At 53.2% G+C, this 21,218-nt stretch overlaps 8 protein-coding genes across 8 annotated transcripts; 3 read left to right on the forward strand and 5 right to left on the reverse strand.

Annotated features, from left to right (window-relative positions):
• The first annotated feature begins 453 nt into the window (after positions 1 to 453).
• On the forward strand, positions 454 to 3,918 carry pdeB (3',5'-cyclic-nucleotide phosphodiesterase PDE2). Its single transcript, XM_025570490.1, has 2 exons — positions 454 to 1,758; positions 1,832 to 3,918. The coding sequence occupies exons 1-2, from the start codon at positions 723 to 725 to the stop codon at positions 3,856 to 3,858; spliced, it is 3,063 nt and encodes a 1,020-aa protein (XP_025436036.1). The 5' UTR covers positions 454 to 722; the 3' UTR covers positions 3,859 to 3,918.
• Positions 3,919 to 4,289: 371 nt separating this feature from the next.
• BP01DRAFT_388178 (SelT/SelW/SelH family protein) lies at positions 4,290 to 5,497 on the reverse strand (the record flags this gene model as incomplete). The annotated part of the gene is made up of 4 exons (XM_025577799.1): positions 5,252 to 5,497; positions 4,728 to 4,938; positions 4,474 to 4,600; positions 4,290 to 4,362 (listed from the first exon to the last, which is right to left on the reverse strand). Exons 1-4 carry the CDS (start codon positions 5,447 to 5,449, stop codon positions 4,290 to 4,292), a joined length of 609 nt encoding a protein of 202 aa, XP_025436037.1. The 5' UTR covers positions 5,450 to 5,497.
• Positions 5,498 to 6,223: 726 nt separating this feature from the next.
• Positions 6,224 to 7,067, reverse strand: BP01DRAFT_13406 (guanine nucleotide-binding protein subunit gamma). Its single transcript, XM_025570496.1, has 3 exons — positions 6,622 to 7,067; positions 6,459 to 6,516; positions 6,224 to 6,384 (listed from the first exon to the last, which is right to left on the reverse strand). Exons 1-3 carry the CDS (start codon positions 6,771 to 6,773, stop codon positions 6,322 to 6,324), a joined length of 273 nt encoding a protein of 90 aa, XP_025436038.1. The 5' UTR covers positions 6,774 to 7,067; the 3' UTR covers positions 6,224 to 6,321.
• Positions 7,068 to 8,781: 1,714 nt separating this feature from the next.
• tif32 (putative eukaryotic translation initiation factor 3 subunit EifCa) lies at positions 8,782 to 12,190 on the forward strand (the record flags this gene model as incomplete). The annotated part of the gene is made up of 4 exons (XM_025577078.1): positions 8,782 to 8,823; positions 8,947 to 9,171; positions 9,242 to 11,616; positions 11,671 to 12,190. 4 exons carry the CDS (start codon positions 8,782 to 8,784, stop codon positions 12,188 to 12,190), a joined length of 3,162 nt encoding a protein of 1,053 aa, XP_025436039.1.
• An 897-nt stretch (positions 12,191 to 13,087) lies between these two features.
• Positions 13,088 to 15,264, reverse strand: BP01DRAFT_420139 (uncharacterized protein). The gene is made up of 2 exons (XM_025579445.1): positions 14,203 to 15,264; positions 13,088 to 14,124 (listed from the first exon to the last, which is right to left on the reverse strand). The coding sequence occupies exons 1-2, from the start codon at positions 14,913 to 14,915 to the stop codon at positions 13,536 to 13,538; spliced, it is 1,302 nt and encodes a 433-aa protein (XP_025436040.1). The 5' UTR covers positions 14,916 to 15,264; the 3' UTR covers positions 13,088 to 13,535.
• Positions 15,265 to 15,442: 178 nt separating this feature from the next.
• On the forward strand, positions 15,443 to 16,591 carry BP01DRAFT_352600 (peptide alpha-N-acetyltransferase complex B subunit NAT3). Its single transcript, XM_025573979.1, has 3 exons — positions 15,443 to 15,750; positions 15,905 to 16,136; positions 16,240 to 16,591. Exons 1-3 carry the CDS (start codon positions 15,582 to 15,584, stop codon positions 16,409 to 16,411), a joined length of 573 nt encoding a protein of 190 aa, XP_025436041.1. The 5' UTR covers positions 15,443 to 15,581; the 3' UTR covers positions 16,412 to 16,591.
• Positions 16,592 to 16,999: 408 nt separating this feature from the next.
• On the reverse strand, positions 17,000 to 18,368 carry BP01DRAFT_370640 (MCT family MFS transporter; the record flags this gene model as incomplete). The annotated part of the gene is made up of 2 exons (XM_025576620.1): positions 17,000 to 18,128; positions 18,187 to 18,368. The coding sequence occupies 2 exons, from the start codon at positions 18,366 to 18,368 to the stop codon at positions 17,000 to 17,002; spliced, it is 1,311 nt and encodes a 436-aa protein (XP_025436042.1).
• Positions 18,369 to 20,013: 1,645 nt separating this feature from the next.
• On the reverse strand, positions 20,014 to 21,118 carry BP01DRAFT_352604 (DNA-directed RNA polymerase core subunit RPO26). Its single transcript, XM_025573980.1, has 4 exons — positions 20,938 to 21,118; positions 20,517 to 20,807; positions 20,332 to 20,451; positions 20,014 to 20,269 (listed from the first exon to the last, which is right to left on the reverse strand). The coding sequence occupies exons 1-4, from the start codon at positions 20,970 to 20,972 to the stop codon at positions 20,236 to 20,238; spliced, it is 480 nt and encodes a 159-aa protein (XP_025436043.1). The 5' UTR covers positions 20,973 to 21,118; the 3' UTR covers positions 20,014 to 20,235.
• Between the last annotated feature and the right edge of the window lie 100 nt (positions 21,119 to 21,218).

Genomic DNA, 21,218 nt, shown 5'->3' on the forward strand with positions numbered 1-21,218 from the left:
TTTTCAACCTAATTTTCCTCCTTACTTATTTTACTGGGTCTTTTCCGGATCTTCCTATTTCCATTCTTACTTTGCGCCCTTAGAGAAATGTGAGTGATTTAAAACCGACCGGTGGTATGCACGGGTGGCAACTACAGCCGACCGCCAGCTGGTGGTAATGCATGCAGTTGGGTGCAAAGCGACCTGGATTGTCTCCCTTGGGAGGCTCCTCCCCTCTCCTGCACAGCCCTCCCGCAGAAAGGCTTCCATCGACCATGTACCTGGTGTTCCGCTCTGCAGCGAACAAATCTATTGTTCGAGTGCGCCGCCGCAGATGACGCTGGTTCGTCGCCGCTGAAAGTCTCTCTTGGTCGCTGCGCTTCGCCTGGTCAGCTCGGGTTGTCGCGTGCATACACCGCACCCCAAGTATCCCTGAACTGGCGGATTTCGCTGACGCAAGAACTAGACACCAGCATACAGTGACTCGATACTGCAGTCTCTTATCGCACGCCCTTCTTTTCGCTTCACAACGCTCCTTCGCCTTACATTTGCCCAGTCTCCCGGCCGTTCGTTTCGCCTTGAGAGACTCTCCCTCCCACCTCTCCTATCCGCAATTTCCCATTCTATAACCACGTTTACCATATGAGCCCGACTTTAGATCGGCCTCACTGTATCTTCCTCCTCTCCTCCTATCTCTGCTACTGGCCTGAGACCTGACCCTGGGAGCGGAATTCCCCTGGATTATGGGTACCACGACGATGCCCAACGACACCATGGATCGCATTGAATGTTCTGCCATTTACATCGATCATCGCGTCCGATCAGAGCGGTGGGTTGATCACAATACACAGGACCCTGTGGCGGACCCGGATTCACAAGCCCTCCTGCTTGAAGAGCCGGAGTCTCTTCGGTCGGACGTTCAAGTGCTACTGGGGGTCTGTAAACGTATCTATCTATGTCAAGCCGGCGCATCGATTGCAACCAAACTGGCTGAGTTGAGCGACGGCGCGGGTAGCAAATGCATGCCGATTTTCGCATTTTTCGACATAGATTTGCACGGAGAAGAGCCGACCCTACATCGCCGCCGAGCGAGCCGTGGCTCCTGGGCGGACGTATCCCCTCCCTCGCCCGCCTCGCTGCGTCGCGGATTCACCTTTTCCTCAAACTGGGAAGGAGCATACGATCTGAAACTCCTCTCAGGACTGTCAACCGATATTCAGGTGCAGGAGTTGCCCAATTTGATCGTGCCCGTTGCCATCCTGCGCCCCCCCTCGGGCGATCTTACCAGTTCCCCTACCGACCAACCACTCACTATACCCACCCTTCCCGACCCTCAGCACATCTCCAAGTGCCTGGACGCCGGCGCCGTCGATGTTCTTGTAACCCCGCTTGACAGCTGTCGAGCCCAAGCTCTTGTTGTTCATGCTTACCGGACCCGTAAAACTGCTTTGCGAGAATCCGCGCGCTTTCTGTCGAGAAAGAAAACGCGAAAACATTCGTGGGTCGGTGTGCACGATGAGCAACCCTATGCATACCTGCGAGAGGCGATGGTTTCCAAGCTTATGAAAGGCATATGCAATCCGGAAGAGGTCATTGAAGAATTTCAAGATCGCGAATTAGATGTTCGCGCGGAGCGCGCAGAGCTAGTTAGAGAACAGATCGGCCAATGGGGCTTCACTGCCCATGGTTTCTCAGATGATGAGCTGGTCTTGGGAGCATTTGAAATGCTCCAACATGCTTTAAAAGTTCCCGAGCTCGGAGAGTGGCAACTAACACCAAGTAAGTGCATGGTCGTTTTCGCAGATGCGTTTCAAAAAAAAGTCTTGTCAGCTGACTGCTGGGATTATTTTAGGTGAGATCCGGACATTCCTCCTTGCCTGTCGCGCCTCGTATAACTCCTTTGTCCTGTACCACAATTTTCGTCATGCCATAGACGTTCTGCAATCGGTTTTCTGCTTTCTACTCCATATAGGCGCGCTGCCACCTTATCGATCCATCGGCCCGGCCACGGGCGAAAAATCTCCGATGGCATCCCTGCTCACGCCGTTTGACACCCTGACATTACTGATATCCGCGATTGGTCATGATGTCGGCCACCCGGGCGTGAACAACTTTTTCCTAGTAAAGCTGAACGCTCCGTTGGCGCAGCTTTACAATGACAACTCCGTGCTAGAGGCGTTCCACTGCGCCGCATTTTCCCAGATCCTGCGCCGATATTGGCCGGCCGCTTTCAAAGACCGCCAGCTGCGCAAACTTCTGATCAGCTCCATCCTGGCGACCGATATGGGTGTCCATCAGAAATTCATGGAGAGGCTGGGCTCGTTGCAGGAGCGGTTTCATGAAAATGATTGCACAACGGACGGGTGGAAGCCACAGGACCTGGAGCTGTACAAGACCCTGGTGTGCGGTCTGCTGATCAAATGTGCCGACATCAGCAATGTTGCGCGCCCGTGGGATGTTGCAGAAAAGTGGACCCAGATACTACAGGAGGAGTTCGCCAATCAAGGGGAAATGGAGAAAGAGGTAGGCATGGAAACAGCCTTGTTTGGCGGGCCTCCAGAGCTCGGGAACATTTACAAACTTGCCACCGGCCAGATCGGCTTCATGTCGATCTTTGCGCTCCCCCTATTCGAGGGGGTCTCGGATATTCTCCCCGATTTGAAGTTCACGGTGGATCATATCCGGGGAAACCAGTTCAGGTGGCACATGCTTGCCGATCGGGAGAAGAGCAGACAAACACAGCTCACTGATCTGCGTCCGGATGAGGTGGTTTCTCCGCGGACGCAGAGTCCGATTCGAAGTGTGAAGGGGTTGCGCGCTCCGGTGGCAACTGGTGGGCCAAACACGCTGGTCAAGCCCTCCTTTCCTACTCGTGAGCCGAATGAGACCCCGGACGACTATTTTGGGGCCGTGCATTCGCCCGTGAACTCGGATGAGCCACCCGGTGATTACAACGAGAACAACATTAGCCCAGTGGTATCACCGGATACCCCCGGTCCTTCCATGGACATCACGGGAAGCTCATTTCCCACGGAAATAGAGTCATGCAAATCATCTGGTGCTGTACCGGATCATGCAACGGTATCCACTCCTGGAGAATCCCGCACTAGTAGTCATGACTTCTCCACGCCTTCGGCCCGACCGAGTGGGATATTCGACGGCTCCACGGACACCAACCGCTCGTCGACCGACCCGACCGTGATGGCCGCGGTTGTCCTGGCCAACTCGTCTGCCACGAATGGCGGTGCGTCTGGCCCGTCTAGTGCCCGCAACAGCTCGATTGAAGGCGCGTCGGAACGACCAAGCAGTTCGCGGCAAGCGCCCACCGGGTGTCGCCGTCGCCATGCGAATACGGGCTCATCGGGGCGCACGTCGGGATTGTCGAGCTCTCAACGGAACAGCTGCACTCGGACCCACAGCGTCAGCACTTACAGCAACAACATGACTCCTATCTCCCCGGCTACCAATGCGACTAGCTTCCTGACGGTGGACAGCGACGAGAAAGGATTCGCCCGGGAAAGTGTCAGCCGGAGTGACAATGAAGAATGGAGCCGGGCGAACATCCGTCCGGCCACATCCAATCACGAGTCGACCGGCACCGTCTACCCGGTCAACCGTCGCGCATCCGACCCCCACACGTACGATGCGGGGAGCAAGCATGTCGCATCGCCGGTCGGGAATGGCACCGGCAGCTCTGGGCAATCGACGATGACGGCGGGCAGCTCCAAACACGATGGCCGAGGCCGTCCGTGGGGCGAGCCCGGCGAGCGTCACTCGAGCCCGTTCAAACTGGTAAAGCGTCGGAGTCGGCTCCGACTGGCATTTTGGCGACGCAAGCCGCATCATTCGCACCAGCATGAGCTGAGTGGCGAGACTTGAAACGATCTTCTGCTTCTTTGGCGTTATTCTGCGATTTGATTTCACGGTGTTCATGGAAAAACACGGGGGGGGGAACTTGGGTTATGGGCATACGGTGACATTCAGCTGATGACTTGGGATTTACGATGGACTGCATGATTGACGACACGGATTGGTGATACGAGGGGGCTGCGTCCATAGGTTCTGCCTGCAAGCGGCTCTGGCCGTGGTCTTTTTCGACATTTGACGATCTTGACGATATGCTGCTAGCATTAGGGGATTCGTGTCTTTTGATGCTTGCATGTGAGAGATTTGAGTCCCTCACCAACCACCTTCTTTTTAAGATTTCTTTTCTATTCCTTCTGACCATTGTCTGGACTTTCCATCTTATTTATTATTATTGTTTTTATATATCACCCAAGAGGACACAGACTCACGGACACGGAGCACCATTAGAGTCGGGGCGTGGACAGGCGTTCTATTTGGCGGAGGCAGGGAGTGTGCTCTGAATTGTATTGCATGACACTGGATATTGAGATCGTTACTGATACTTCATATTTCATACTTTTGATACTTCTTATAACATATGGACGATACTACAACTCTATGTTTGGTTTCGAAACACAATCCTCACACTTTTCCTGCGGCTCATTGCCCTCCACTTCTTTCTTCTCGGCCGCTTTGTTCAAGGCCCGATCGGTATGTCCCAAATCCCGGCCGGGATCCACCACGTTCCGCACGAGCGACTTGAGCACCTTGACTTCTAATAGCCAGTTTAGTTGTTTAGTCAGTCAGTCAGTCACCACCCTCAGCAGCCTCTTTCCCCCCCCTCTGTTCAGGCACAGTACACACTGCAGTATCCGGACAGAGTCCTAAGTATGGTCACGTACCAGGAAACCCCCCATCCCGCTTCCGATCCCACAACACAGTCTCCGTCACCGTCACCGTCACCGGTCCCCCACTTTCTTCATCGGTCGCAGCAGGGGTAGCGCTACCACCCGACCGATGATAAACCGTCACCGTAAACCGTCCCCCCGTCGCCGGCACGAGGGCTACCTCGCCTAACTGCGTGGAGAACGTGGAGAGGAGTTCTTGCGCGAACTGTAGTGTCGTCCCACCCCGTTCCCCCCCTTGCCCATTACCTATCACCACCCGAGACGATGGGATAGGCAATGGGGTGCGGGGGTCCCACCAGGGGTTGTGGTTAGCTATGTTTCTTTTTTTTATTTAGGAGAGGGGTTTGGGGGAGGTTAAGGATAAGGTAGTAGGTCGGAAACTGGGGCTGAGAGTCCAGGTAGGTAGGTAAGTGGCCCGGTAGATCCTAGCTAATCTGGGACTTTTGGAGGATTCGGGAAGGGGGGGGGGACTTGTGCTTGTGCTTGTGCTTGAGGCTTGAGAGCAGAGAGAAACATACGTAAGCGGCGCGGAGCATCCATTTACATTGCGTGCAGTAATGGATGGTTAGACGGGGGTAGTGGTATTCTTGCTGCGACTGCTGGGACTGCGGCGCAGAGGAGGCTGGGGGCGGGTTGGCGGCGGTGGTGAGTTGGTCTTGCTCACGGGTGGAGAGGGAGGAGGCGTTCGGATTGGGGGTGTGAGGGATGGAGATCATTTTGGTGATATCCTTGTTGTTCTGTTTGGTGGTGGTGGTGGTGGTGTAGCGGTTGTTGTTGTTGAATAGTTAATGAAAAGGAAGATGCAAGTTGAGGTACTCCCCAGTCAGCTCACTACAATAACTAGGGGGGGGGGGCATGATGATGTCAGCCGGTGGAGTGTGACGGGGCAGGCAAGGCCAGGGTCAATCTACTGTATCTCCTGCATGCATGCGGAGATTTAGATTTCAAGCAACTGTCAAAATGCAATCCACACTCTCCCTACTGTAATACTCATTAACTAGCCTCGCAAATCTATATTACAAGAATCAGGTCCTCCACCTGCCGCTTTCGATTCCGGCTTTTGTTTTCGTGGCCTTGCATGCAACTCCCTCCAAAACCCATCATGGAAAATCTCAACGGCTGAACATAGGAAATATGGATTTAAATAAAAAATCACTAGAAATTGAAGAAGAAAAAGGTTTGCAATGAGGACGCAAGAGTTTGTCGAGCTGCCTAGGAATAGATGACCGACATGAAAGTAATGGGGAAAAAAACCCCCCTCTGACAAGGAGATCTGATCGTGGCTTGGCTGGGTCGTGAAAGGGACCGGTCGGAAGTTGCGCGCGCGAGACACCACCCGTCTTTCTTTTCTCGTCGTCGTGGTTCGCCGCACGCGACCGATGTCCACAAGCATAGAGGCGAATCAGGTCCACGTTGGAGTCGACGAGAGGGGAAGGTCAGAAGGTAAATTAAAATAGTCGAGCAGAAGTCGAGCAGAAAGAAAAGTCATCGCAGGAGGGGATATTAAAGAAATGAGAACGCCGTAAGTCGGCCATCGGCGGGGTCGAGAGCTCGAGTTCGAGAGGTATTAAAATAGCCATGGGGTCCATTACATGACTGTGCAGCAGCCGCCCTGCTGCTGAGGAGCATATGGGTCTTCCCGCTTGTCGACCTGTGCGCGCGCGTTCAAGTTAGCGACCGTGTTAATGTGCGCAAGGCAAGACCGCGTGGGCATCAATCGCATACCTGACCCCATACAGATGGTACCATGAAGTCGCGGGTGTTGTTGCAGTAATTGATCAGACTGTGCAATGCGACCGTGGTTAGTCATTGGTCCTGCTCACGACGTGGGGGCGCTTTTCTGGTCGGTGGCCGGAAGAGCGAGGGGGAAGGGCAGGGAAATGCATACGACAAGGCGGCTTCCGAGACTTTGACGCGGGGCCGGTCGAGATCCTCCTTTAGACGGGCATTGAGCTCTGTCAGGCGACGGTACTTGAGGTCGGCCACACTTTGCTTCTTATTCTTGACATCACCACCGGATCGGAGTTCGTAAGCTGGCATTTTGGCTGATTGGGTTGATGTTTGATGATTCGGATCGGTCGGTCGGTCGGGAACGTGGGGATGAGACGAGCGATGGAAGAGACAACCGCCGTTTTAAGGTTGAGGGTCTGATCGTTCGGATCGAGATACGGCGCCGGAGCGATGGAAGAAGGAAGCGATAAAGTAGTGGTAGGATTGCGAATGGCAGCTGGTAGAGAGAGGTCGGAGTCGCCGTTAAGGTTTGCGGTCGGCGCGGTGCAGCAGCTGTAAGGGGAGAGGGATGGTGGTGGGAGGCTGTGTTGGATTAAGGAGAGGTAAAACCACCAAACACCAGCAGCAGCAGCAGCAGGAGGAGATTGAATGAGCGAACTTGGCGGGAGGAGAAGAAGTGGGAAGTGGAGGCCAGTGAAGCGAGGATAAGACGACAGACTGACAGACAAGAACCGTAGGGGGTGGGAGGGAAAGCAGAGGGGGACGATCCAACAGGGAAGAAAAGAGAGAAGAGAAGGAAAGGAAGGGAAGGAAAAGACGGGAAGAGTAAGTAAGAAGAGGTAAGAGGAGAGAGGGAGAGATGGTTAACTAGTAACTTAGTGGTAGTTTGGTTGCTAGTCAGTCGTCAAGTCCAAGTAGTGGGTAAGACTCCGTAAGAGTGAATAGGGAATAAGTTTGGGGAGGGAGCAGGATGTGGGAAAAGTGGAGAGACAAAAAGGCACAGAGAGAGAGAGAGAGCGAGAAAGAGGGGGGGGAATTGATGAGGTTTGGAGCTATTCCCAAATCATGGTCTTGTTCGTTTTTACTACTAAGCAGGAAAAAATAAGGAGGGGATAATTTAAACCCACCCACTTGATACCTCTTCCCACTTAACTAAACCATTCTTTTAACTAGCTAAGACTTCTTCAGTGCTTCCAACTCGATGGACTCTTCCCCAAAACTACCTACCATCTCACTAACTACAAATCTATAATAATTAGTGAGTGTTGGTGCTTAGCACGACAATCCCAAGCATGCACTAAAAAGAACCTAAACCACTGGAACAATTGGTCTGTGGTGGTGTGTTTCTGCTGTTTCTATAATTCGGAACCCAAACGGCGCGGTCGAATCTAATTTCCCGTCTAGTCGTATTTTTCTCTTCCCATTTGACCCTCCGACACCCCTGAAAACAGGCCAGACGAGACAAGACAGGCTACTACCTGGGCCTGCTCAAGCTCTGTCCCTGATCGATCCTCTCATGCCCGGATGGGGGTCGTCGCTTGGAGGTGTGAGCCTCACGTGCAGTCAGTGGGCTTGACAGTTGTCCGGCTGCTGTCGTTGGATACATCAACCCTGCAAAGCTTGATAGCTCCGATGGCGATCGCACCAGCTGGCACAAAGGACAGAAGACGTTTGCGAAGTGCTGGCTTACCGGATAGTTCTCGTCTGGGGGTTTCCATGGATGTCTTCCCATTTCATTCAGTCATTCCTATTGTTCACTCTCCGGAAGATAAATTGCGGGTGGCCCAGTTGGTGGTCCAGTTGGTTGGTGGAGGAGGACACGGCTCGATGAGTCTCCGCCACCTTTATGATGTTTTTCCAACCACCATGATTACTTCTATCATCCATCAGTAGAAAAAGAGATACACATTGTAGAATACAATCTCGTAGCATGAGATACATTTGTAGGTACGAAATTCGAGGTGTAGGCAGGATGATATGACATCACGTGATCCCAGCCGTGCAAAGGTCGCTTAACCCAAAGTGGGCAAATCTTGGTTTTTTTCGCCGGACTCTCGCACAACGACGACCACCGCCGCCCTCAACCAACAACACCCTCTCCCTCTCTTTCCCTTCCCTCCCCCCCCCTCCCCCCATCCATCTTTTCCCATCGGCTTTGTCGTCTGGGTCATCTCGCCGACCGTCGCGTGGCAGCCTCATTTTACCTCTAGGCTTTTGTCGCCATCGACCTCTGCTGCCCGCCCGTCGTTGTGCGATCCACCTTTTCTCACCTTCTATCAACAACTGATCGTGTTTCCCATTCGCTACATCGCCCATCATGCCGCCGCCGCCCCATATCAAACCTGAAAATGTCCTCAAGGTACGCGATGTCGGTCGGGAGGAGGTCGGAGAATCTTGTTGGACCGCGGGGAGGACAAGGATAAAAGAAGATGACAATGGGCAATGATGAGATCTTTTTAAACTAACGGCTTGTTGTCTGCAGAGGGCTCAGGAACTCATCGCCGTGGGCCAGGCCCCCGCCGCTCTCAACGTCCTTCACGAACATGTTACCTCCAAGAGAACGCGCAGCACGCCTATCGTCTCGCTCGAGCCCGTGATGCTCCTCTTCGTTGAGCTGTGTGTCGATCTCCGCAAGGGCAAGTCCGCCAAGGATGGTCTTTACCAGTACAAGAACATCGCCCAAAACACCAACGTCGGTACCATCGAGGTAGGACCACTCGCTGCTACCATCATAAAAGCAAAGGCTGACCGGAGGGGAACATTGTTTCGTGTCATAGGTTGTCCTGAAGAAGTTCATCGAGCTCGCCGAGACCAAGGTCACCGAGGCCCAGGCCAAGGCCGACGAGATTCAGTCTTCCCTCGAGTCCGCCGCTCCCTCTTCCAACGTTGATGACTTGGAGGCTATCGAAACCCCTGAGACCATTCTGTTGGCCACCGTTTCCGGAGAACAGTCCCGCGACCGTACCGACCGCGCTGTCGTCACCCCATGGCTCAAGTTTCTCTGGGAAACCTACCGTACCGTGCTGGAAATCCTCAAGAACAACGCTCGCCTGGAGGTGATGTACCAGACCACCGCTCTGCAGGCCTTCCAGTTCTGCCTCAAGTACACCCGCAAGACCGAGTTCCGTCGTCTGTGCGAGCTCCTGCGCAACCATGTTCAGAACGCCGCCAAGTACTCCGCCCAGATGCACGCGATCAACCTCAGCGATCCCGACACCCTCCAGCGTCACTTGGACACCCGCTTCCAACAGCTGAACGTGGCCGTTGAGCTTGAGCTCTGGCAGGAGGCCTTCCGCAGCATTGAGGACATCCACACTCTGCTGAGTCTTTCCAAGCGTCCCGCCAAGAATGTCATGATGGCCAACTACTACGAAAAGCTGGCCCGCATCTTCCTCGTCAGCGAGAACTACCTCTTCCACGCTGCCGCCTGGAGCCGCTACTACAACCTGCTCCGCCAGTCCGCTGCTGCCCTTGCCGCTGGCCAGAGCACCAAGAAGGAGAACCCCTCCGTCAGCGAGGCTGACATGACCAAGGCTGCTTCTTTCGTTCTTTTGTCAGCTCTCTCGATCCCTGTCATCAGCACTTCCCGCTCCCGCGGTGCGCTGGTCGATGTCGATGAGGTCCGCAAGAATAAGAACACTCGCCTCACCAACCTGCTTGGTATGGCTCAGGCTCCCTCCCGTGCCATCCTCTTCAAGGATGCTTTGAACAAGGGTCTGCTGAAGCGCGTCCGCCCTGAGATCCGCGACCTCTACAACATCCTTGAGGTGGACTTCCACCCCCTCTCCATCTGCAAGAAGATCACCCCCATCCTCAAGCAGATTGGCGCGGATCCCGAGATGGAGAAGTACGTGTTGCCCCTGCAGCAGGTCATTCTCACTCGTCTCTTCCAGCAGCTGTCTCAGGTCTACGAGTCCGTCGAGCTCAAGTTTGTCTACGAACTGGCTCAGTTCCCCGACCCCTTCCAGATTACTCCTTCGATGATCGAGAAGTTCATCATGAACGGTTGCAAGAAGGGCGATCTCGCCATCCGTGTGGACCACACCTCTGGCGTTCTCACTTTCGACACCGATGTCTTCTCCTCGGCCAAGGCCCTGCACCCCGGTAGTGCTGCTGGTTCTGCCGAGAGCGAGGTCGGCTCCGTCCAGCGCCTTCAGAATACCCCCGCCGAGATTGCTCGCCTGCAGCTCACTCGCTTGGCCAAGACCCTTCACGTCACCTGCATGTACGTCGATCCCTCCTATAGCGAGGCTCGCCTGGAGGCTAAGCGCGCTGCTCTTGCCCGGGCTGAGGCCGGTGCTGCCAAGGAGCACGAGGAGACTCTGGCTCGCCGTGTCATCATCGAGAAGAAGAAGGAGGCTGCTACCGATGCTCTGCAGCGCAAGCAACGCGATGAGGAGACCCGCAAGCGCATCCGCACTCAACAGCTCCAGGAAGCTGAGAAGCAGCGCCTGGCCGACGAGCAACGCGAGCGTGAGAAGAAGCGCATCCAGGATGAGCAAGAGCGCATCCGCCAGCAGGAGCTCAAGAAGCAGATCGAGGAGCTCAAGAGTGGCGTTAAGGGCATTGACATCAGCGAGCTCGACCTGAGCGAGCTTGATGCCAACCGCCTTCGTGCCATGAAGCTGGCGCAGCTGGAGAAGGAGAAGAACGAGCTCAATGATCGCGTTCGCACCACCGCCAAGCGTATTGACCACTTGGAGCGTGCGTTCCGTCGTGAGGAACTTAAGCACATCCCCGAAGACTACGAGGCCCAGAAGAAGCGCGATATGGAAATCTACGAGGCCCAGAAGGCCGAGACCCTTAAGGAGGCCGAAGACAAGCACAAGGAGGCTGTTGCCCTCAAGCACCGTCTCAGCCGCCTGGTGCCCCAGTTCAACAGCTTCCGCAAGGAGGTCTCCGAGAAGCGCCACGAGGAGTTCGAGAAGCGTCGCAAGGCTGCCGAGCGCGACTTCGAGGCCAAGAAGAAGCAGCGTATCAAGGAAGTCCAGGAGCGTCGCCGCCGTGAGAAGGCAGAGCGTGAGGAGGAGGAGCGCCGCCGTAGGGAGGAGGAGGAGCGCGCCCAGCGCGAAGAGGAGGAGAGAGTGGCTAGGGAAGAGGAGCGCCGTCGCGTTCTGGCCGAGGAGAAGGTCAAGCGTGAGGAGGAGAGAAAGTCAGTATCCCACTTCATTGTCCCGATTGCGCACCATACTAATTTCTTCCATAGGAGACTCGATGAGATGGCTGCTAGACAGAAACAGCGTGAAGAGGAAGCTGAGGCCCGTCGCATGGCCCGTAAGACTGGGGCACCCGAGCCCGAACCCGCCGCCGCCGCCGCCGCCGCTGCTGCTCCTACCGAACGTACTGCTCCTCGTCTCAACCTGGCTCCTCGCACAGGTGGTGCTGGTACCAGCTGGAGAGAGCGCCAGGCCGCTAAGGAGGCCGCTGCTGCTGGCGGAGCCCCTACCAGCGCCGCTCCCGCCGAGGCTGCTGCTCCCGCCAGAGAAGAGGCTCAGCCTCCCCGCCGCACCGGTGGTGGCTACGTGCCTCCTCACCTCCGCTCCGGAGCCAACGCCACTCCCGCCGCCGCTCCGGCTCCCTCGACGGAGCGCTGGGTGCCCCGTCACGCTCGCGACTCCAGCTCTTCCCAGCCTCCTTCGCGCACTCAGACCCCTGCTTCCGACGAGTCCAAGCCCTCCTCGGGCGGTAAGTGGGTACCCAAGTGGAAGCAGCAGCAGGGCCAGTAGATACTTTGTTTACTCTCTCTTTCATGACATGACCGACTTTTGAACCTAAAAAGTTTCTCTTTTTTTCTCTTGGGAAAGAACAAGAAGAAATTCTCATTGCAGAAAAGGGGCGTATGTGTGTCTGTGTGTGTGTGTACGCGTGTGCGATTGATATGATGCCGATGATGATGAAATATCCTCTCCATCTTTATTTCCCTCTCCTACCCCCTCTTTCCGTACTTTGTCCTCGAAGCCCTTCTCTTCCTTCCTCCCTTCATCTTCTGCCCTTCCGAGTCCGACTTTCTTCTTTCTTTTCCTTCCTTTGATAAAAAGATACCGTTCATGTCCGCTCCCTGGCCTCCCTTTGCATCCCGGGACTTGATTTTGTTTATTCAAGAACAAAAAAAAGCGGGATTTTCCAGGGGAAGGGTTCCAGCCTTCTTTTTCGACAGTGTAGTACAAAGTTAGTTTGCCCTCTTGTCGCTGCCGCCGCTGCTCTTTTTCCTCTCATCCTTTATCTTAATGTGGTCATTTTGTGCTTTTTTTTTTTTGCTTCGCAAATATGGGCAATTTGAGCTCCAACAACGTTGACTTAGATGCATGCATCCACCGCGTGGATGGTATATTTGATCTACCTTCTTCTTTCCATACATTTACGAAACAGTATCTGGGGGTTTCCCGTTTTTGTAATAAGGAGAATCGCTGTGTACGGAGTACGTAACCGATGTGGGTGTTAAACCCAATTTAGTATCAGAATTCAATCGGTATAGGGCTGCCGGGTAAAGTAGGCAAAGTCCGGGGGTCACAAATGAGCTGGTAAACAGGGTACTCTCTGTGGGGTTCCTTTAGCTGTTTCCTGTGGTATATCTATGGGGCATGGGATGATGATCCATGACATACAGATCCAAGGTATGCAAGCAAGCAGACAACAGGCATGTCCTTCAGTTTGATTCAACCGATAAGGCAGGAAGTCATGATGGACTGAAAAGCACGATAAGCGCAAATCTATCATTCGACCATCAGCGAAAGAGGAGAGTAGGGATTAATTCAGATTTAGATCAGCAATCAGAGCCACACACCATTTCCAGTCCGTGAAAGAGGAGAACAAATAAATAATTTTTCACGTAGATAAGTAGAAAGTCATAACTGCAAGATATCAAAGTAAGATCTATATACTGGTTGAAGAGAAGGATATCAAGGAAAGAGGAAGAGAACGGAGCTTGGGGGTGATTTGGAGGCGAATGTCTAGCAAAAGGGGCCATTACATCATGCGAGTGAGTCCTTTTGATATTTGGGGCAGTCAGATCAGAAAAGAGATTATCCTCCTTGAATGCGGTCTTTCGAGAGAAGAGGGGGGAAAGGTTCATCACGCGGCTGCTACTTCTGCTCCAGCAACCGCGGTAGCCCCAGCAGCCCCGAAGAGCTTCTCACGCCATTCACCGCATACAGCCTCGAAACCGCTCACCACCTCGCCACAAACACGGCCGGCTTCGCGGTCCCGCAGACGCCGGTCCCAGTCGCCGCGTTCGAGCCATCGAGTCCCTTCCTCGCGACCCTCTTCTTCCCGGCGGAGCTCTGCAACAAGCTCCCGGGCAGACCGGAGCCTTCGCGACGCAGTGGAGGTCAGTTGTCGATTCTCGTACAGCGTGTCGCTTAGGCTTTGGAGGGAGAGGGTGATGTCAGAGGTCTGCGAGACGAGACTTTGTAGCGACGTGAGCGGGTTCAGAGCCGAATATTGCGAAGGGGTAGTGGGTCGGGAGGAGTGTCGTGACTGGTCGGGGAAAGGATAGGGGAGGTTCGGCAAGAGTTCTTCGTCGATGAGCGGGATAAGTGCGTCAATGGCGTCCTCGGAGAGAAGCGGAAAAGGTGAGAATAGAAGAGGGTGGATGAGGGTTTGAAGGGCCCGGGTTTGGTGTGTGAGATGCGACGTGATGGAGGAGTGAGCGGTGATGAGTCTGAGGAGAAAGAGAATTAAAGATCTCGCGTCAGTCTGAATAGCCACTCTTGCACCAACCAAAAGAGCTATAACGTACCTCATGGCATTATTCTCGATGCCGCTCTGAGCGCCCAAGTCCCGCAAAGCCTCCACCGTTCGCGGGATCACATAGTCATTCTCACTCCCGTTGTTCTCAATACCTCTTCGAGCCAGACTCTCAATCTCCGCCATCTGTGTTTCCAGGCTCGGGGGCATATCCGATTCCTCGAAATCCGAGTCATTTCCGTAGTCGGAGCCATCGTACTGCGATTCATACCGCCGGTGTTGTCGCTGGGCGCCATTGCGCGTCTTGGGCCGTGGGGGTTGCAGGGTGGAATTCCGCTCTGGGGAGTACCCGGATGACGGGGATCGTGTGTGATGGTTGTATGCAGCGTCGTCTTCGCTCTGTTGCGCGTATTGTGTGTCAGGGACACCGGTGTCTTGCCCAGAGGCGTATCCGTAACCCCCTTCTTCCTCCTCCCATGCGTCGGCCAGCTCATCGGCTAAATTGCCCAGCCCGCCTCCACCGGCGACGCCGCCAAAATCGACCGACATCCGGTGCGACTCATTAATGCTGTTGGCACGCTGCGGGCGAGAATCGACGGGAGAGGGAGGCGCAGATGAACGAGGCGTCCGAGGCGATCGAGGAGAATGGTAGGAAAAGCCGTTAGGAGCGTAAGTGCCTGGTGAAACTGGGTCGAAGTCGATGTTGGATGATCGACTCCGCGTGTGGCGGTGAGATAGAGTCAGGGGAGGGGGAATGGACGGCATGATTGTGATTTAATCAGTTGCGAAGGTGGTTGAGACTCGAAAGGTCTGTATTTCAGAAAGGTAACAGGAGGTGTATCTTGTAGCGAGCAGAGAAACTTGTTCGTGTCGAAATTCGTCAAGTGGGCTGGGGCGGACTGCCACGGGATAAACAACAGGGGAAAGTCAATACGGGAGGATCGCCGACCGCATCACCAGGATGCTCCGAACGCTCAGGGGAAGGAAAGGAAGAGAAGAAAGAACAATGAGTGTCGAGTGAAGGCAATAAAGAAAGAAAAAAGCCGTCAGGAGTGTGTAAGAGTAGTATTTTGGAATTGTCAAGCAAGAGGATGAATTGAGGGGAAGGGGGGAAGGGGAAAGGAGAAAGAAATAACTTTAGCATCCGAAATAATAATTGAAGCCGAAAAACAATAATCAATGGCTGTTTTTGTCTTGCCTGCGCCCGCCCGCCGCTCACCGCCCGCCGCCCAAGAGCCCCTCTGATTTCATCGCCCTCAATCCTTCCCCGCACCAAAAATCTATAGATTGTGGACCTTGACAGCTCTCTCACTCCACAATCTTTTGCTGCTCTATTCTTCCTCCATTCTCATTGACTCCTTCTCATATCTCTATATCTCTCATATGATCCCAATTTCCTCAAAACTATCATAACTCCCATCCCCAGCCACAATGTCCTCCATCCGCCGCATGTCCCCGACGGACCTCCTCTCCCTCAACCTCACCAATCTCGACCCATTGACCGAAAACTATGACCTGGGCTTCTATCTGAATTACCTCATGCGCTGGCCCTCCCTGTTCAGCAGCGTCCAAGATCGTCAAGAAGGAATTGTCGGCTACAGTACGCAAACACCTTCCCCCCTCCTCTCTATCCCCGCGAAAAAACAAAAGAAAAAGAAAAGAAGGGAAGAAAACCCCCAAAAGAAGCAAAAAGTGCACAAGCAAAAAGCGCAAACCCTACATCAAACTAACCCAGACACCCCCAAAAACAACAGTTATGGGCAAACTCGAAGAACAGCCCGCCCACATGCGCCACTCGGAACACTACACACCCTGGCACGGCCACATCACCGTTTTGACCGTGGCGCCCGCATGGCGCCGGCTGGGCCACGCGCGGCGCCTAACCGAGCGCCTCGAGCGGGGCTCCGATATCAATGACGCCTGGTTCGTGGATCTGTATGTGCGCGCCGGGAATAAGGTCGCGGTGGATATGTATAAGGGCATGGGGTATGTGTCTCAATCTTCTGTCTTTTGGAGCATTGTGTGTGTGTGTGTGTGTGTGTGTGTGTGTGTTGTGAACGGTGTTGGCTTACGTCCTGATTTTGCGCAGGTATTCGGTCTTCCGGCGAGTCGTGGGATATTATAGTGATGATCCGTCGGGGATGTCAGAGACGGGCGAGGATGCCTTCGATATGCGCAAGCCGTGCAGTCGCGATAAGAATTTGCAGCATGTTCGGGAGAAAGGGGAGGAATTCTTGGTGGATCCGGTGGATGTTTCGTGATCGTGCGAGGAGAGGAAGTGGGATGGGGGGACACTCGGGGATTAGAGTCGTTGTACGGACAGCGATGTGTAAGTATACAAAGGTCGATGAGGGAATTTTAGCAGCGACAGACGCTATCGCTTGTATCTTCGAGAAGCTAGGTGTTGAGGCGTTGATGACTTCGACTCAAGTTAGGTGGTGATCCTTATGAGAATAATTGATAATAAAACAACAAGGTGTGTTAGTGGATCGTGGCCAAAGTTTTATGCATTAAGAAACAAGCGAGTAGGGAAGCTGGACGTTGTGCTCAATCGGAACGAGAATCAAGATCAGTGATTTTGGATGCATCGTAGGTATGTATCACGTGGGAAACCAAAAATATCAAGAGTACTATCTTCGCGACGCGAACTCATATTCTATTATCAGTAACGCCTGCCTTCCCATTGAAGATTATGCAAATGAATGGTATCGCTAAAGCATGCGGTTCGAGTAACATCGTGGAAATCAGTATGCTGAAAATTAGACTAGCATGCTAAATAGATAATCCAGACATGATCGTCTACAGCTCGTGGAGATGTAATGCATCGTCTAGTACTCCGTGAGACAATCTTAAGCCCGTACCAGGAAATGAGGACCGGTGCGAGAATATCGCAGAGCTGCAAAAATAACCGAGGAGGAAATAAGACAGCATCCAGTGAAGAGCTGCACCCCCAGGTATTGCCCGGTGTTGCTGAGAATCGCGCCGCCAATAGGAGTTCCGATCAACAGACCGACCGAAGTCACAGCAAAGAGCATACCAAGCCGAGTTCCCAGGTCGCGGATGTCTTTGGTCATGGAGGCCATCACCACAGGCGGCAGCGAGACGAAACCACCGGAGCAGAGACCGTATAGAACAGACAGGACGATGATTCCGGGGACATTGTGCACACCGATCCATGCGAAAGCCAGGATGGCAGTTCCTGTGGCAGCAGGCAGAAGTACGTTCATCGGTCCAATGTGGTCGGCAATGAAGTTGGGACAGATTCGACCGAAAGTTGAGCCCGCGTTCAGCATGGCAAGCAGGTAAAAGCCCAGGTTGGCGTCAACGATCTTAGTGTCAATGGCGTACGATTGGATATAGAAGAGGAAGTTATAGAATCCTAGGAAGCCCAGGAACATACCGATGCAGAACATGGCAAAGACTGGCTCCTTGAACGCAGACAGCTGGACAAGCTTTCGCTTCTCTTTCGGAGGGAATCGCATGCGCATGAGACAGAACGAAATGCAGCAGGTTCCAAAAGACAAAAAGCCAACGGCTCGAGTAGCCCATTCAAAGCCAGCCCGCCGTTGTAACTGATCAAACATGATGGGATAAATCACGCCACCGATGCTGCTCCCCGAGGCTGCCAGTCCGTTCGCCAATCCTCGTTTCTGCTTGAAATATTGAGGTAGAATGGCGACAGAGGGAACGAAGAGGCAACCGGCGGAAAGACCGAGTAGGATTCCTTGGCATAAAATCAATTGCCAGAACTTAGTAGAAAGACTGGTCATCATGAGACTGAAGGGAAGCATGATGGTTCCGAACCCAAGGAGCGCACGGAAGTATCCTGCATCGAATAGAGGGCCCGTTACCACCCCAAAAAGCATCAGCAGAAAGGCTTGCAGCGAGCCAATCCAGGCAATCGAGGAAGAGGACATATGCTTCAATGTATTCTCTTCATAGTATGTCTGGTATGCACCCCAGGTGTTGATCACTCCCCTAATCCAAGTCAGCAGCTCGCAAAGCGACCAACGCGATATGTGAGCGCAAAACATACCATGAGTTGAAGAACAAGAACCAGGACCCTATGACTTGAATCCAAGAAATGAGACCGGTATCAAAGGTCGGCTCTGGGGCTTTGTCGTCCGACAGAGGAGTGATCGTGTTGCTGCCATTCTGATTAGTGGTGCTGGGAGACTCCACGGAGACCTTCTCCTTTATATCAGCATTGGTTCCCATCTTCCACCACGATTATGCTTGGGGCCGAGATAATCGTCAAGCGGAGAGTCAGCGCCAGAGGCAAGGTAGAGGGAAAGACCGACAGCGTTTTGAGATCTGAACACGGCCGGCGGTCGTACGATGACACAATATAGAGGTTCCGTCGATAAATATCAGGCACTGCTAAACCTAGAATTTAAAGACAATTGAAACAGTAGTTATGTGGGAGCGTAGTGTGATTAATAATGTATTTTTTTCTCGGTCCAAAAACTCACCAGGGAGGGGCCACGCCCTAGGATCGAGCTTGGAAGCTAGAAAAGTAGAAGAAGCAGACTCCACAAGAAAAAAAAAAGCCGTCCAGGGGTCCACTCTAACATGGAGCCGTGTCGACTCCAGCGACTTGGAGATGGTAAAACAACCAGTAAAGAGTGAATATGGTACCAATGGCCTGACAGCTCCGTTGAAGGAGGCATCCTACTGGATGTCTTGCGGGTGGGTTCCGGATATGCAGATGGAGACTCTTGCCGGGGAGGGAGGAGGAGGCCCATTACCCCAGGGGCCAGAGGCCGACGCATCTTATCTCGACGATACTTGGAAGTTCTATTATGGCTTCAAGGAAGTGTTCGTCAGATGACAGGAAAGAGGGGCTTGAGCCATAACCCGATCCTAGTCCTGGACTGAAGGAGATGCATGAACCTGTGCCGTCACTGCCGTGCGTTTGAACGATTTCATTATGGCCATTTTATGGCCTGGAGCTGATGCATTAGCAGGCCGATCCAAGTGCAGATTGGTAAGGAACAAGGGTCAGCAGCGTGCCGATTTATCCAGGCGGAGAAAGAGTCCTCGAATCTCAGCTTCTGAAGCACGAGACTAACTTAGTCTAATTATTTTGAAAGTCTGATGCAGCAGGTTACACTGACTCTGCGCAGGCACTGGCTGGGGAGGAAAGCCTGGTGGATCATGAGTCAACGATCAAAGCCGCGGCACGAACCGACTTTTCAGACACGCAACGCACGCACACTTACTATTCACTGAACTACTCCACATCCCTCGAAAAGGCAGGTCATCCCGGCCATCTGCCTCGCAATATAATGTTCCTGGATATTGCTGGCATCTTCATTGAAGAGATACAGAGCAAAGACAACTTATGGCGGCGATGAGGCAGAGAAGAAGAGAGTGACTGAGGTTAGAATGTGTCAACACTCAACAGAGGTTACTAGATTCGGCAAGGCGAAGTACGACGGAGGTTTTCTCGCTTAGCCAATGCAAAAAAAATTGCACCTCGACTGCAGTCAACGACTCGACATCAGAGTGTTTAATGGCCAGGTCAGTTCGAAACATGCCTGAAGTTCTATTTGCGAATACTTCGTACAAATGATACAATGACACAACGGGGTTGCGGTGGTGAGCTGGCGCATCGTGCTTGATATGATGCATCATATGTCGCTATGCATGAATGCCTCGTGTACTGTATGTACAGCACCAGCAATGCGACGGGCTAGTTCGACTTGTTCAAGTGTTCTATTTGCGACTACCTCTACTATTAACTAAGTCCAAGTTGCGGTAAATGGGCAGTTGGTATTGTGACACGCCAGAAATAGCTATACGTCCAAATGAGACTCAGTACAACTCTGTCGACATGAATGGATTTTTTTTTTTCATTTTACCGTTATATACTGCAGTGCATTATCCTTGTGAGTCTTTTTTTCTCTGCGCTCGTCCTAGTGACCTAGGGATTGCTCAAGCCTTTCTGGCTTGCTTCCCTACCCCGAAACTCCAAACGCTATGCTGCCCAAGAGATAAATACTTAGACCGTGACCATTATGAAGCAAGAAAAAACAGAAAACCATTTATCAATGTACAACCTTCCGTACCGTCTCCACCATTTTTACAACAGCTCCTCGCATGTCCAGTCCTCATACCTGGTGACTAGAGTTAGATACGACACTCGAAACTGGTTGCTCGCGTGAGACGTCGCGCTTACCAGCCATCCGGAAGATATCTCCGTACGATGAGAGGAATCTTCTTCTGGTTGAGTTCCTTGATGGCGATCTGCAAAGGATCCGTTTCACCCTCGAGGTCAACAAGCACCGGAGCGTTCATACTGATGTCACGGTCAATTTCACCCAGTCCTCTGACAGCCTGTTCGGGAACATGTTCGAAACCAACCTGATCTGCAGAGCCCGGGTACCCAAGACACGCGCCCGCTCGTACTTGGTCATATATGGGGTCGTCGTGCGCTGATCGTTGGGCACCTTCTTCTCGCGCGCCTGCTCCATCACCTTGCCTGAGTAACCGGCATTCGGGTCGCCTGAGACAACCACACGGTCGCCGTTCACGGCTGGCTCATACGAGTCGCCATAATCTTCGGCTCCCTCAGCGCCATCCAGATCGTCGGGGTTGATGAAGTCCTCAGGCTCGTTGTCATCGTACTCCTGCTCCGCGGGCTCGTAGTCGTAGCTGCAAGATAGGAGAAGATCGAAGTCAGATCATCATACAATCTCTCTAGATCGGAAGGTAGCCAACCGCCAGCTGCGCAAATCCCGAGGTGCGCAATGCTAGCTGCAAGCCATATCGAGGAAGCTCTTACTTATCCTCATCGCCGTGATCGCCGTAGTCAGACATGGTGCCGATCGAGAATCAGTCAAGATCCTTAAAAGACAGTTGGCCGTGTATTTGAACGAAAAGAGGTGCCGGGACCGCGACCGGAACAGGTGAAGCGAGAGAAGGAGTGATGCGACAGCCTTTGCTTTGTTGAGGTGCAGAAATCGTAGTTTGCCGACCTCCAAAAGGCGGAAAAAGTTCCTGTCTTCTCGACCGGCGCTAGTCCGTTCTGGGGCAGTATCTTTTCACCGCTTTGGCAAAATTCAA

The sequence above is a fragment of the Aspergillus saccharolyticus genome (genome assembly GCF_003184585.1).
Source record: "Aspergillus saccharolyticus JOP 1030-1 unplaced genomic scaffold BP01scaffold_1, whole genome shotgun sequence".
Lineage (NCBI taxonomy): Eukaryota > Fungi > Ascomycota > Eurotiomycetes > Eurotiales > Aspergillaceae > Aspergillus > Aspergillus saccharolyticus.